At 41.2% G+C, this 16514-nt stretch overlaps 3 protein-coding genes across 3 annotated transcripts; all 3 read left to right on the top strand.

Annotated features, from left to right (window-relative positions):
• The first annotated feature begins 933 nt into the window (after window positions 1-933).
• Window positions 934-7509, top strand: LOC311145861 (CAAX prenyl protease 1 homolog). The gene is made up of 10 exons (XM_084182202.1): window positions 934-1321; window positions 1998-2144; window positions 2298-2384; window positions 2484-2600; window positions 2732-2884; window positions 3039-3180; window positions 3429-3586; window positions 3950-4054; window positions 4174-4317; window positions 5138-7509. Exons 1-10 carry the CDS (start codon window positions 1217-1219, stop codon window positions 5360-5362), a joined length of 1383 nt encoding a protein of 460 aa, XP_084038328.1. The 5' UTR covers window positions 934-1216; the 3' UTR covers window positions 5363-7509.
• Window positions 7510-9364: 1855 nt separating this feature from the next.
• On the top strand, window positions 9365-11974 carry LOC311145940 (ATPase inhibitor B, mitochondrial). The gene is made up of 3 exons (XM_084182343.1): window positions 9365-10139; window positions 11407-11519; window positions 11686-11974. The coding sequence occupies exons 1-3, from the start codon at window positions 10071-10073 to the stop codon at window positions 11825-11827; spliced, it is 324 nt and encodes a 107-aa protein (XP_084038469.1). The 5' UTR covers window positions 9365-10070; the 3' UTR covers window positions 11828-11974.
• Window positions 11975-12819: 845 nt separating this feature from the next.
• LOC311145818 (large ribosomal subunit protein uL13) lies at window positions 12820-16506 on the top strand. The gene is made up of 7 exons (XM_084182134.1): window positions 12820-12879; window positions 14186-14258; window positions 14537-14602; window positions 14898-14999; window positions 15529-15614; window positions 15794-15853; window positions 16249-16506. The coding sequence occupies exons 1-7, from the start codon at window positions 12859-12861 to the stop codon at window positions 16456-16458; spliced, it is 618 nt and encodes a 205-aa protein (XP_084038260.1). The 5' UTR covers window positions 12820-12858; the 3' UTR covers window positions 16459-16506.
• Window positions 16507-16514: the final 8 nt, after the last annotated feature.

The raw sequence follows: 16514 nt of genomic DNA, 5'->3' as shown, positions 1-16514 counted from the left end.
GTTTTAAGAAAGAATACCAAAAGAAATCACACAAAAATACAATATAAAATAATACGAAATAAAAGTAACAAATAATTAAAGAGCAGCGGTAAAAATAACAATAGCGAGGCTATATACAGGGGGTACCGGTACAGAGTCAATGTGCGGGGGCACCGGTTAATCTAGGTAATTGGGGTAATATGTACCGGTACCAGGCGGTACCAGGCGGTGTCAGAGGAAGGCCCTAAAAATTGTCAAAGACTTGTCAAAGACTCCAGCCACCCTAGTCATAGACTGTTCTCTCTGCTACCGCACGGCAAGCGGTACCGGAGTGCCAAGTCTAGGTCCAAGAGGCTCCTTAACAGCTTCTACACCCAAGCCATAAGACTGCTGAACGGTTAATCAAATGGCTACCTGGACTATTTTCATTGACCCCCTAATTTGAGTCTAATTTATTCGTATTTTTTGCACTGACTCTCTTGCACAGGCTCGATGTATAGTCACTGGACTCTAACCACAAACTCACACATTCTACACTGACACTCCAACACACACACACAAACACACACACACACACACACACACAAAATACACACACATGCATATTGAGGAGTATTTCTGTCTGTAATATAGTCACTGTAAATTCCCTTTTGTGGGGAAAAACTAATTATGTTTGGCTGGGCCTGGCTCCCCAGTGGGTGGGCCTATGCCCTCCCAGGCCCACCCATGGCTGCCCCCCTGCCCAGTCATGTGAAATCCATAGGTTTAGGGCCTATTTAATTAATTTCAATTGTCTGATTTCCTCATATGAACTGTAACTCAGTAAAATCTTTGAAATTGTTGCATGTTGCGTTTATATTTTTATTCAGTATATTTTGAGAGATAATATCGTGAGCATGGAACCTTCGTTATTCAGACAACTGGTTTATTTTCACGGGGAACATAATTAATTGCTGCACTGACATTTAGCATGGTAACATTTATTGGATACCAACCACCGTTAAACCTTATCGAAGAAGAACATTTAGCATGAATGGAAACTTGATGCGAGTGGTTTGGTGAATGCTAGTCAATTTAAACTGTGGATATAAACATTACTAAGTTATTTAAATATAAAACATATTATCTTCTGAATAAAGACTGGAAGGCGTGTGAATAACGGGCGGCAGTCCAACTAGCAACACATGCTAGCGAGCTAGCTTGCTAACTTCAAATAGAGACCAAGGCCAGAATAAAGATGGAAACAATACTTGACCTTCCAATCGAAAATAAGATATTTTATGCTGTTCTGTTGTTCTCATGGACGGTGTATCTATGGGAGGCCTACCTTGCCTACAGACAGGTAATTGTTTACTTTGTTTCGTAACTGTCTCTGTGTCAATAACACAAGGCTTTCTTTACTGCATTTCACAGCAGGCTAGCTAGCCGCATGCTGACTATTCATTATTGTTTGTCTCAATATTTTCACAAGAACAAAGTTGTTTTCGGGAGTGACGTCATCTTTGTACTGGGCAATTCCATTGTAACAGAATTACGCTGAGACTCAAATTTGTCACTCAAGAATGTATTCCAAACAAAAATCATTGATTTCAAAGTTAAACAAACCATACAACTATATCCACAAGGACTGATTTTAACGATTTCCACTGACATTTTTTACAGGAACACATTTACAGTAAGAACTTTGTGCATACACAGTTTGGTAACAGAATAAAACAGAGGGAGATGTTACCGTAATTCTGTTACCAAACTTTGCATCTGCACAGTTTTTCCAGTATTTTAATATATTTTTTTTATTTACTGCGTAAATTGTTTAAAGTAGTCATTGTGCATAGAGTTGTATGGTTTGTTAAACTTTGAAGTCAATGGTTTTTGTTTGGCGTAATTCCGTAAACGTGGAATTGCCCAACTGCAACTCAAGACTCCACTAATCATTCTGTAACATGGAAATTGCCTTTTTGATTAGCTATATTGAATAGAAAAAATATTATGTTTAAGTGTCTCTTCTAACCACCCAGCGGAGGATATACAGGTTGACCATGCACGTACCACAAGAGTTGGGAAAGATCATGGACACAGAAACCTTTGAGAAGTCACGTCTTTATCAGCTGGACAAGAGCAACTTCAGTTTCTGGTCTGGACTGTATTCAGAAACTGAGGGGACGGTGGGTACAACTAAAAGATCCATTGGTTTGTTAGGACCTACTTTGTTATATTACAATCTAGTTGTCTGCCTCTATCTGCTGACATAGAGTATCACCTCACACAGAGGGAATTTTCTTTTTTCTCCGATATAACACTGCTGTGTTCTCTCATAGCTGATCCTGCTATTTGGCGGAATCCCTTTCCTTTGGGAAGTTGCAGGGACAGTGATTGCTAGTTTTGGATTGGGTCCAGAGTATGAGGTGTGTGTGCATGGTCCGTGGTTAAAATTGGCAGTCCAGTATTACAAATGTTTTGGCAATTTTCTTGAATCATTCCAAGGCTCTGTCTTTTTCTTTTAGATCTTTCAGTCTCTTTCATTTCTGATGCTAGCAACCCTGTTCAGTGCATTCACTGGCCTTCCCTGGAGTATCTACAACACCTTTGTCATTGAGGAGAAGCACGGCTTCAACCAGCAGGTAGACTGTCAACTCTGAGCACATTCTTATTATACAGTTTCCTAGTTTGAATCATGACACTTTTTTTCACTGGCATGGTTTCAAGCACCTAGTTTATTTGTTTTTGTTGTCGTCTATGGTCCTCCTTCCAGACACTGGGGTTCTTCCTGAAGGATGCTGTGAAGAAGTTTATTGTGACCCAGTGTATCTTGTTGCCAGTGACCTCACTGCTCCTCTACATCATCAAGATTGGTGGAGACTTCTTCTTCATCTACGCCTGGCTCTTCACACTGGGGGTCTCGCTTGTCAGTCCTTTCACCTCATAACTGCCTGGATGGGAATATTCAAACAACAGTTGTTTATGCTCCGGGGAGTAATTAAATGGAGCTAAACTAATATCCAATATATCTTAATACATTACAAATGAATTTCTTTCTGGTCCTTCCTTCTCTCTCTTAGGTTCTGGTGACCATCTATGCGGACTACATTGCGCCCCTATTTGACAAATTCACCCCTTTGCCAGAGGGTGAGCTGAAGGAAGAGATTGAAAGCATGTCGAAGTCTATCAGTTTCCCTCTCACTAAGGTCTATGTTGTAGAAGGTAATGCACAGTACATAAACTCAATAACTCATTTTGTCCCAAAGATGTAACACCTTAGACTGTATCTATAATTGTTTAACGTCAGAGGAGAGCAAGGCATATTGCAGCTTGACCCTGTGCTCGTCTCAACTGTATGTGTGGTGATTTGTGGGGGTTGAAAACAGAGCAGAAACACCTTTCTGATGTTCGCTGTTACTTGTGGACTATAAAGTTGGATTGTAATGATCCATTTTGACCTACTCTTCCAGGTTCCAAGCGTTCCTCTCACAGTAACGCTTACTTCTATGGGTTCTTCAAGAACAAGCGCATAGTATTGTTCGACACCCTGCTGGAGGACTACTCCCCCCTCAACAAGGACGGAGAGCCAGAGACTGACACACCAACCGAGGACAAATCCAAGCTCAAGGTCAGACTTACTCCGTTACACAGAGAACTGGGTGTCAACATGTTATAAATCTAAAATATTGAAAGAAGTTTCAGGAAGGCAACTTGATTCCCGTCAAATATATTTATTGCTGAAGCATTTCGAAGCAAGCTTCTTCTTCAAAGGTCTCCAGTATTACTGAGCACCACTTCAGCGATAGACAATTTCTGTAGTCTTGGTTAGAGCACCGCCAGCACACTACAACTTTCTTGTTATAAATCAATTTTTTTGAGGTGGTCTTATTTGTTGAGGTGGTCCTATCATAGAAACATAAGATGGTGTACTAGAAGTTGTAGTCAATGTTTCATGCATAATTCTTTAAAATCAAACAATTTATTTTTCCAGAACAAGAAGCAAGGCTGCAACAATCCAGAGGTCTTGGCGGTGTTGGGCCACGAGCTGGGCCATTGGAAGTTGGGCCACACCGTGAAAAACATTGTCATCAGTCAGGTTTGTTTGGAAATTCCCTTGATATGCATCTGCACATCACCTCTATACCAATAGGCCACTTTCATGTTGATGCAGAAATGTAATTGATACAATTTTCTCCCCTGCCTCTGTCCTTGCAGATTAACTCCTTCCTGTGCTTCTTCCTCTTTGCTGTACTAATTGGACGGAAGGAGCTGTTCATGGCCTTTGGTTTCTATAACATCCAGCCCACTTTGATTGGGTTGATGATCATATTCCAGTTCATCTTCTCCCCATACAATGAGGTGAGTGACTCCATCTCCTAAACAATGCATTTACACTGAGTGTACAAAACATTAAGAACATCTTCCTAATACTGAGTTGCACCACCTTCTGCCCTCAGAACAGCCTCAATTCGTCAGGGCATGGACTCTACAAGGTGTCGAAAGCGTTCCACAGGGATGCTGGCCCATGATGACTCCAATGTTTCCCACAGTTGTCAAGTTGGCTGGATGTCCTTTGGGTGGTGGACCATTCTTGATACACACAGAAAACTGTTGAGCGTGAAAACCCGGTGCGCCTGTCACCTACAATCATACCCCGTTCAAAGGCACTTAAATATTTTGTCTTGCCCATTCACCCTCTGAATGGCACACATACGCAATCCATGTCTCAAGGCTTAAAAATCCTTCTTTAACCTGTCTCCTCCCCTTCATCTACACTTATTTGAAGTGGATTTAACAAGTGACATCAATAAGGGTTCATAGCTTTCACCTGGATTCACCTGGTCAGTCTGTCATGGAAAGAGCAGGTGTTCTTAATGTTTTGTACACTCAGTGTATAACTGACCTCTTACACTTCAGTGGAGGCCTTAGCTGTTGACCCTGCAAGTGCTGTGGCAGCTATTCTCATTAAGTCCAGCGCTTGTTTGGCGAAAATACCTTGCGCATACTAGTAGTAAATATTGGTCAAAGAAATATACAGCTAAAGATAAAATATATTTCTTAAGTCAGTATTTCTTAAGTCCGCTTTAAACAGAAAGTGTTGTTGAGATGGCGATGCGCAGATGAGTACCTCCTGCACTTCACTGAGGAAAACTGACATTTCTCCACTTCTTACCTCCAGGTCCTGTCCTTCTGTCTGACTGTCCTGAGCCGCAGGTTTGAGTTCCAGGCGGACTCCTTTGCGCGGGGCATGGGTCGAGCCTCAGAGCTCTACTCCGCCCTCATCAAGCTCAACAAAGACAACCTGGGCTTCCCCGTGGCCGACTGGCTCTTCTCCATGTGGCACTACTCCCACCCTCCCCTTCTGGAGCGCCTACGGGCCCTGGGAGGTACCAAGCAGGACTGACGGGCCCCAAAAGGAGAGCCACGCCTGCTGTCTCTCCTCAAGGGGCTCCGCAGGCCTCTTCTGGCACTTAAATGTAGTCTCCCCTATTTTTCTCTTTGTTTGCCTATTTTTGTTCTTTATCCTCGCCATTAGGTTCCTTTTTTCCCAGTTTCAAACTTGCACAATACCAAAGGTTTTAAGAAATCTAGTGTGAGACAAGAAGATCTCTCGGCTATGCTTATTCTAGGTGTAATGGAGTTAAGAACGTACCATAAGCTCATGCCACAGCTAGCTTGAAATGTCGCCGATGGAGTTATCGAATTATATATTTTCCCGATAGCTCAAACGGTTGGTACGTTGTCAAGGAGGGCGGTCACGTGTGCTAGCCAGGTATAGGTCCTGAGTTCGAGCTCAGTGCGAGCCGAATCACGAGGAACCGGTACTTACTAAGCAAGCAGCGTGGCGTCCTTAACATAGGCAAACATGAACATACAAATGTCTTACACGAGACCATTGTGGGCATAAATAATTACCCCAACATTTTAGTTTAAGCACTTGCCACTAGTACAGGTCACATTTATCAAGGATTTCTCATTATATTTCAGCAAGGTTTAAAAATGTTTTACTCAAAGTTTTATTTGAATTTTATTTATTCCCCTGAGAATTTGTCCTTCCAAATGTTTTCTCATAAACCTCCAAATGTACTGTAGTGTAACTATGGGGGGGGTTTGAGAAAGGAAATGTGCTCCCCTATTATCAAGAGTGTCAACAGGATGTACAGTGAATGGGCCATCAATTTATTATTAGTATATCCTTTTGCCTAGGCTGGTCAATTGGCTCTATCTACAACTGTTTATTATGAGAGGTGAACGCTAGAACTTTAAAAGATAAACACCTTTTCATATTTAGTCAAGACTATGCTTGAGTTGGATCATTGTTGAAGTTATACAGGTAACTACCAAAGTAATGGAAACACTTGAGTAAATTAGGGATACAAAGTATATTGAAAGCAGGTGCTTCCACACAGGTGTGGTTCCTGAGTGAATTAAGCAATTAACAACCCATCATGCTTAGGGTCATGTATAACAATGCTGGGCAGGCCATTATTTTGGCTACCATGACTATGCCCCCATAGGATGACAATGCCCCTATCCACTCAGTGGTCAAATCAAACAGTATCACAATGAAATAATGAGGCTTTATATACAGGGGTTACCGGTACCGAGTCAATGTGCGGGGGTACAGGTTAGTCAAGGTAATATGTACATGTAGGTATGGGTAAAGTGACTATGCATAGATAATAAACAGCGAGTAGCAGCAGCGTAAAAAAGGGGGTCAATGCAAATAGTCCGGGTAGCCATTTGATCAACTGTTCAGCAGTCTTATGGCATGGGTGTAGAAGCAGTTAAGGAGCCTTTTGGACCTAGACTTGGCTTGATGAGCATGAAAACTATGTAAACCATATGCCATGGCTGTCTCAGTCACCAGATCTCAACCCAATTGAACACTTGTGGCAGATTCTGGAGCGGTGCCTGAGACAGCGTTTTCCACCACCATCAACAAAACACTAAATGATGGAATTTCTTGTGGAAGAATGGTGTCGCATCCTTCAAATAGAGTTCCAGACACTTGTAGAATCTATGCCAAGGTGCATTAAAGCTGTTCTGGCTCGTGGTGGCCCAACACCCTATTAAGACACTTTATGTTGGTGTTTCCTTTTATTTTGGCAGTTACCTGTATTAAGGTGCCTGTGACTTCCCAGGGATCTGCCACTTGTGATAGTTTTTAAGTAACGCTTGGGCCAATGATGGACCAAAGGAATTCTCAATTTAGGTTACATTTCCTCATTTCTTTTTACAACACTTTCTGTTTTTTAATGCACTTGTGTGTAAACAACGGTCTGACCATACTGTACTTGTAAATCATTGATTAGTGATTAGCTTAATGGCAAAGGGAGAAAAAAAGTGAATGCATTTGTAATATTCGAATGTGGTTTGGAATCTTCTGTTAATGTGTTATTGTTTTGTTTCTTCTCTTATGGTGCCTGTGTGTGTGAGGTGGGATAGTGAGAGTGGGGTGGGAAAGCTACATCACATAAATCAAGTGTTTGGTTTGATATTGAAGGACATACTTTTCTTGCAGCATTGTGAATAAAGTCCCTCACAGCAGCTGTCTTTTCCTATTTGTGTCTCAACCTTTGCAATGGTTATGGTAGTGAGAGTCACATATAGTGACATGCACTACTGCACTAACTGTGATATGGCCCATTTGTACAGTCATATCGCTGCCAACCTGGTCTCAGAGCCTTTCGTATTATTGTGTACGTATATTCGAGACGTTCCATTTAGTATGATATGTTACGTTTCGTATGTATTCATTTGTGGATTTCGCATGATATGTTACGAATTACAATTCTTACTATATGTTACGAATTTGCAAACCGTCTGATATGTTACGAATTCTAGCTAGATGGCTAACGTTAGGGGTTACATTTAGGAGTAAGGGGAAGGGTTAGCCGTGATGATTTGAACTCACAACTTTTGGGTTGCTAGACGTCCGCGTTATACGCCCACCCATCCACCCCGAACCAACCATCTTACTTTCGTTTTTGCCTTATGTAACCATCTGTCTCATGTAACCATACCAAACATAACATATAATACTAATGAGAGTGCTGTAACCATACCAAACATAACATTTCATACTAATGAGAGTGCTAGATTTACATTTACTATGTTACGTCTAGTCTATGAGACCAGGCTGTCAAATCACAGGGTACATATTTTAGCCCAATATCTGGTATAGCATAGTAGATTATGGCCATCAAAGCAATAATTATGCCTACACATAGTAAGCATAGCCTGCATAGGGGACCAATTACAGTAAATTACAGACCACATAATCTCATTACTGACTTTAAAGTGGCAATCAGCAGCTGAAACAATAACAAAGCGTTCTCGATCCCCACACCTCTTTCGGTTAAAAGCTGAGGGATGGGGCTGGATAAATGTAACCACTCAAATTCATAGACAGCGCTATGGATGCAAGGACTGACCATACATGATATTACAATTATAGTTTTAACCATGTTTTGAAGCTATATAGTGTTACATGTACTTTGTTTACAAACATTGGAATTAAACAAATTGACGTTTTGGGTTCTGATGCGGTACAACAGTTGAACTAAGCTCATGAGGCATTTATAAATTACTCAATGGGTATATCATTAATATACTTAAGGCCAAAAATTGCTGTAGCAGCTGCTGATTGCCCTTTTAACTGACCACTTTTTACAGCATAAGACAAACATTTTGTTTTCACACTGTGCCTCTAAAGTGTGATACTTGGATTGTTGGCCATGGAAAATGCCAGTTACCCACACGATTTACCACTGGGTAAAGAGTCATGCATGGCTTTCCTGCTTATTTTCAGATGACTGAACTTGTATAATAGTAGGCTATAAATTGAATCGCTTTATTCAAAATATTGTAACGACCCGGTATTGTGTTCTGTGTTCGTGGGTGTGTTATTGTTCTCATTGGTGCTAGCAGGGGTTAAACATGCCAGGACAGACGGAAAGGTTGGTGGGGTATGATGGGTAATCCCGCGGGGTTTTGAAATGCATAAGTAGGGGTTACTGTCTCATCTCTCTCTCTTCTGTTCGGGACCCTTAATTTGACATGTTATATTTGTGTACGTTCGGAATTTAGCGGCGTGCGCTGTGGCCTGAACAATAGCCCAATTTAGGAATAAACCTGTGTTCTGCCCTGTACACCTGGTGGCCGTCTTTTTGTCCCTTTATGACCCAGCTGGGTTATTACAATATAAAAATGTCATTTTGAAATGTCAAATAGTTGTGGTGTAGGCCTACTGTGTATTTACCAAGATGCATATGTGGTCATCAAAGCCATTATTTAGCGGAAGTGCTCACAGGTTGGAGTAGACGAATGCGATCAACAAAAGGCCACACCAGACGCCAGTACGTAGTGCACGCATATCAAACGGTCTATCCATAGGGGTGTCATCACAAAGGCAGAGACACACCGAAGGGGTTTACTCCGCTCTAAAAGTGAGGAATTTTTGTATGGAGGTCAATGAGACAGTGTCGAATTTGGTCAACAAAATATGTAATTGCTAATTTGCTACGTGAGGCTTATTTGATCGAATATAAGTTTAGTAATGGTTAGGTTGTTACGAATGCACGTATATATAGACGCACGTGGCATTTTGGCAACTTTTACAAAAAACTACTTTATATCGGAGTTGTGCCTGTTGTTCACACGCTTATCTGCCCTCTCATTGGCCAAAATGGTCCCACCTGATCCTGCGTCATTCAGCCTGCCATCCATCTTTGAGGACATGTATTTCCATTGTTAGAGCGGTCAGTCGACTATCTTGTCAATATACTAAAATATCTTTGGTGTCATACTGTCCGCTATGAAACCGTACCATTACGCATAGGGGTGGACGTATTTTCAAATAGCATTTTTGTTGTTTTGAAAAGCTGATCATCATTCATTAAAACGTGCTTACTGATAAAAACCCATTCACTTTTCACAGATGGTCATCTATTTAGCTGTATCTTATTGATCCTTTATAGAAAAATAATAAGGGCTCAGCTCATTCTCATCCACAAACACCCCCATTGTAGATAATGGTTAGGCCCTGATTTGGTTTATTTTTGGTAGACAAGGGCAAATGGTCCAGTTAAAGTTGTTTTTGGGACGAAATGGCAAGGTTTTTGAGAGCTAACGTTAGGAGTCTCCTCACCACACAGCTAAGGATGGCATCTGACCAGGTAAAAAGGCACCACATATGATTAGACCACCACGTTTCGCTGCTAATACAGTCTAAAGTTACAATGAAACGAGTGGTATTCAATTGTCAAGTGATTTCGCTATGGCCTTCGACTATTTGTAATGCTCTTGTTATTATCTATTCTAATGTTGCAATGTTTAGCTGGTATTTGGAACGTTCTTATACAAATTGTAGCAAACGACTATACTGACGCCGTTCTATGAAGCGAAATAGCTTTGTAAGCAGCTCAATATATCAAGTTAGTTGAAAGCCAAGTAAACATTTTTCGAGAAAGATACACCTCGGTCTAATGTGTGTATGGAATTTGGTTGAATGCATCCATCTATGAATGGTTATTGAAGCAAGTCTCTGATGCTACAGTTGTTGCACACAATGGTCAGAGTTTTTTTTAAAAGCCATTGTTGACATTCTCTGGTAAATTCTGTTGGTATTTTCAGTCAACATTAAAGGGGGAAGTTTTTCATTGGGACATGAAAATCAGTGTATGAATGATTTGAGGCTACATAGCCTAACCTTTCGCAATGAATGTCATAATAGATTACAGTGTTCCACGTGCAAAAAGCTCCCAACTTCAATATGTGCTTTAGCTAATTCAGCTGCATGTCATGTGACACAATTCATGAGGATAACCAATAGAGATGTACAGAGGACTCAACTTGGAAAACCTGTTTTAACCTGTTTTAGCATGGACATTGCCATTGAGGGCTTCCACCATTTTAAAGTAGTAAACTGGGCTGAGATTTCTATGGTTTGGGTGCAATCAGCCATGATCAGAGCATTGTCTTCTTTAAATTGGGTGCTATGGTTTGTAAATGGCTTTACCACCACCATATAGTGGCCACAACAAATGAATGACACGATTTGGTTCAGGACTCCAGCATTGCAGCTGGCAGTAAATCACCAATATTAGCTTTACACTTTTTTCAAACATAGAAAGATAATTGACTACATTAAAATGGAGGTAGCCTCATTGGCGCTGCCCATGCTGTCAGACGCCATAATGGCACAGATGCAAAGATGATACCTCTTTCCATCTCTGTGATAACCCTTTACTTCTATATACTGTATGCTGAAAACAGCCTAGCCTTTACCATTGTAAAACGAAAGCTTTATGCAATGTGGAGGTCATTGTTTTTTTTCTCTAACAAAAGTTGTGTATAACACAACATACCAATCTCATACATGTTCCTTTGTAGGAGTATCTTGTTATTCTTGTTGTAACCTGTTGATTCATCTTCATGTACCAGCTGGGTGAGTTGGGCAAAGGTGCAGGAAAAGGAGGAGGTGGCGGAGGATCTGTCAGAGAGGCAGGAGGAGCCCTCGGAAAGAAACAGGCAGCAGAGGAGGAAATGTACTTCAGGTGAGTTGGGACTTACAGTATACTGTACGTCCAATAGGTGGTAGACTTATTTGGTTGCCAAAATTGACACGGTATATTTACTTAGAGGCTTTGTGGCAGTCTGCCGGGCCTGTATTCATACTGTGTGTCCTCAATGTACCTCACACTTTCCTATCTCCCTCTACAGACGTAAAGAGCAGGAACAGTTGGCTGCACTAAAGCAGCATCACCAAGAGGAGATTGACCACCACAAGAAGGAGATTTCGAGGCTGCAGAGTGAGATTGACCGTCACAAGGGAAAAATTAGGAAATTGAAGCATGATGACTGAGACTCACTCCATTAGAATAAAGGCCAGGGATTCACTATTGCCAAACCCTAGTCATTGCCTGCACTGTCTCTCTGAGCAGCTCTGTGTATGTGTGATTGATTGTTCTGTATATGCTTGAGGGTATTAAACATTTATTTGAAATGGTTATTGTTTTGTCATGGTTATTGCTTTCAATTATTATTTGTGCTAAGATGATGATTTGAGATGTGGGGTGCCATTATGGCGGATGATTGTTTGCCACATTACAGAAGGATGAGTACAGTTAGTGTAGCTGTACTGTCTAAATGGATTCCGGCAATATGGACGGCAAAGAGAAAACGAAATATGGTGGTATGTCTTTTATTGAAAGTCATCCCATGAATTGGTGTCAGTACCCAACTCTCCTTTTTGTCAATGCCATAACATCCTCCATTGAAGAAACAATCATGCAACATTGCTAATTAAAGGTGATACCATCACCAGCTATTACCATCAGGCCGCCGATACAGATGAATTTGTAAGTCGCTCTGGATAAGAGCGTCTGCTAAATTACGTAAATGTAATGTAAATGATACAGATCCCATGTACACAAAACCGCCAGAGCCCATGAACCACATCCACATGTTGTAATATTGTTTGTGATTTTCATTGTTGTGTTGATGCTGGGCTGTTGAGATGCAAGACACATTTCCTGAAAGGGACAACAATAGTTATGTTAATAAGGAGTCATGAAAGAGATGGTTGTTGTGGAGTATTATACATTTGAGACGTGTCTATTTCTGATATTTCCATGCATCTAACCCATTGACTGTATGGAGTTTTTCGAAACAGATAACGAGGGTTCATTTCATGTCTAGGGAGAGACAGAAATTAGCTATGTCTTCTGTAATCCTTACTCTGTCCAGAGGGTGGCAATTAGCACATTGTACACTGCGTATAAATCCCGTAAAGAAGAATGAACATTTTCGTCATTTCCTCTAAAAGTGTGGCTCCGCCTAGAAACCCCTGTCTTTTACAGCGGGCCAACCCGTCTGTCTTTCTTTTCGCACATCATGGCGGACCGGTTCAATAAGGTGTGTAATAGCGCAAGAACCAACATCTCTATATTTGTAAATAATACATCCATATAGATGAATTTTACTCCGGAACTGGAGTAAATGATTGCTGTGTATTTTAAGTGAATACTAGTGGAGATCATTTCGTAGCATTTGTCGCATTATTTGACACATCCAGGATGTCATGTGTTGGCCAACGCTATTTAGCGTTGCCTTCATTTAGCTATCTAGCTAACTCAGACTAGGCTGGATAGCTAGCTACGTTAGTTACAAAAACCCTTCAGAATAAATCCCTGGTTCCTTGGCATTTTTGGTGAAGTGTTAAGATCAAATGCGTCTAGTTGACTTTAAAGATTTCTCCATTAACACTGAATTTAACTAGCTAGGTATAGAACATTAGTTGGGTAAGCTGCAGGCCACGTTTGCGCGAGTTAATGTTTAGACCCAGTTAAAAGAGAATCCTCTCATTCCTATAATTTAAAGCGTTATACAACACTGTGAACAATATTTTTTGTGAAAAACGTTTCATTTTGTCGTGAAGGTTGGTAGCAACATGTGGAAATCTGTTGCAGCTGAAGTCGGCTACAAACCCCACAATGCAATGCTCTTTATGGGCTACCTAGCAAACGTAGCTACCCACAATAATACCCAAGTCATTATCAGCATGTGGAGTAGTTAGCTGTAAAATCGCCGATATTCGCAACGGCGCCATGCATTGCACCCTGGACTGAAAAGGCAAACAAATGGGAGAAATGTGTTAGACCCTGTATTAATAAAATTGTGTTGGTCACATACACATTTAGCATATGTTATTGTGGTGTAGCGAAATGCGTGTATAAATTAGACATTTCTCGCGGTAGGAATGTAACACATATGATCAATGGTGAAATCTGACATGTATGACAGACGTTTTAATCTAAAAGTCGTATTCCTATTAACTTCCAGTTTAGTGAGCGGCTTTATCTCAATGTTACGTCATACAGGCCGAATTTCTCCCTTCTTGAATGGCAATAGCTCAGATACACATGAGCCATGGACTCGATAGAAAACCGCCCAGAGATGCACAAAAACAATACACCCATTTTGAATGTTTTATCTTTACTTTAAGGCTCTGGACGTTTTTGCTAGCCAGATGTGGCCATGTTGGCCCTAAACCGTAGCCAAAATGTATTTATCCAAGTTCATCTGTTTTGCTTGTCAGTTTAACGACCATGAGAATAATGTGTATGCACTACACCTGAGACTTAGGCAACTTTGAATAATTTGAACCCCCAGGTGGTGGGCAACTATTCTCAATTACTTGATGTGCTTCTTGCCTTTCCAGGTTCTGCTGCTTGATGGCAGAGGCCATCTACTTGGTCGTCTTGCTGCCATTGTGGCGAAGCAAGTTCTGCTTGGTGAGTCTGTCATGTTGTGATAAATTAATACCCATCCCCTGACTTGAATCATTATCCAATCCAAGAATTTCATGTCACTTGATGTGTAATTGCAACTTGATTTGGACCTAGTTTTGGTTGACTAACTTGCTACAACTGTCAGTGATGCTTTTTAACCTACATTGCTTGAGTAACTACAATGATAACTCACATTACCATCTGAGACAGTGGATATTTTACAATGGGCCTGTGTACTTGGCTATATTTCAATATGTAAGTCAGGATTTATCCCCTTTCAGGCCACAAGGTGGTAGTTGTGAGATGTGAGGGTATCAACATCTCTGGAAACTTCTACCGTAACAAATGTAAGTTATTGACACTTTTTGTATATATTCAGGTTAACCTCTGGTGTAAGGATTCAGATGTCCTACCTTTGATTCATAGTAACTATTTTGAGCTAAATCTTAAGCTTTGCTTGTTGTCAGTGATGTTTACCACAGTAAATATTCGAGTTTAACGACCATGAGATTACTTTACATGCACTACCATCTGAGACATAAAGCAACATGGTATGACCGGAGATGTGAAATTGTGGCTGTGGTGAAACGGTTTAGACACTGGCGTAGCTTGAGAATGTATTGCACCTGTCTTTATAAATAGTGAAGTACCTGGCTTTCCTGCGTAAGAGGATGAACACCAACCCCTCACGTGGACCATATCACTTCAGAGCGCCCAGCAGAATATTCTGGAGGACCGTAAGGGGTAAGATCACAACCCCTTATTTTGAACAGGGATTTTTTTTGCACTCCAATTTTGGCTGTTTTTCAGCTCCCTGTCTTACTAGTCCAGTGGTTTGCTTGGACCTAACCTTTATGGACATTGATTTAAATGGTCCATTTTGGGTTGATTCAGTGACATGAAGTATGCACATTCTGAACTCCACCTTGCACAGCATATGGTTCCTACTTGACTGTGATGAACACTTATCCCGAAGCTGATCATTTTGATGAGACAAACTTTCGGATCTGACTGCTGAGTTTAGTCAGGGCCACGATGTTGTGCTGAGGTCTGTTATTAACAGTCATGGGGAAGTTTCTGCACATTTGAGTTTCATGCCTATTTCATATTCACAATCAAAAATTGGCATGGAACCTAAAGTGTGCGACACTATCTACATAGTATTGTGATTTTCTTGGCTTCCCTTATGCTACAGAATATTGCCTATCCTATGTGGGGTGACCTAATTGCCTAGTAACATCCTAACTTTGTTGATTCCGTTGGAACCCAACAGGCATGCTCCCTCACAAAACCAAGAGAGGACAGGCTGCACTGGAGAGGCTGAAGGTGTTTGATGGTGTCCCCCCTCCTTATGACAAAGTGAGTGTTTCAATCATCCAACAGAACTCTGATCTTGTGCTGTCGGCGATGCTACTTATTCATACCTACATTGTTTGAGTATTGACTTTGAGAATAACCCTAAATCTGAGACGCAAATGTCTTCCCCTTTTGATGGACTTGCAGTTGCTTTTGGAGCTGACGTTTATTTTGTTCCACAGAGGAAGCGCATGGTCGTACCTGCTGCCCTGAAGATTGTCCGTCTGAAGCCCACTCGCAAGGTAAGCCTAAATCAGTTTAGCATATAACACCACTGAATTGATAAACTCTTCATTGACTAGTAGGTAGCTGTATTTGTCATAAGTTGCAGGCCGAACAGTAGTTGCGCTAATGTTTAGCCACATCATTCTTGCTAGCCAGACATTGGCCAAAATCTATTTAGCCACGTACCCATCTTTGCTTATTGTCAGTGATGTTTACCACAGTAAGTATTCGAGTTTAACGACCATGAGAATACTTTACATGCACTACCATCTGAGACTTAAGCAACATCCAAAGAATAATTTGAACCCCAAGTAGTGGAAACTATTATCTTATGACCTTAAATGGGTTGTGGGCCAAATTATTGATTTGTGACACCTATTGTTTCTCCTTTGTGTGAACCTGCCTTCCCCAGTTCGCCCTCCTCGGGCGTCTGGCCCACGAGGTTGGCTGGAAGTACCAGGCCATAACAGCCACCTTGGAGGAGAAGAGGAAGGAGAAGGCCAAGATCCGGTATGCCAAGAAAAAGACCGTGACCAAGCTGTCAAAGCTGGCAGAGAAGAACGTGGAGAGCAAGATTTCAAAGTACACTGCTGTCCTGAAACAATATGGGGTCCTTGTCTGAGCTGGTTCGTGGTGGCCAATAAAGATAAATAAATGTTTATAGAAAGTTTGACTCGC

This window comes from Coregonus lavaretus (assembly GCF_964263955.1).
Source record: "Coregonus lavaretus genome assembly, chromosome: 18".
NCBI lineage: Eukaryota > Metazoa > Chordata > Actinopteri > Salmoniformes > Salmonidae > Coregonus > Coregonus lavaretus.
This window is presented reverse-complemented; position numbering and strand designations above follow the sequence as displayed.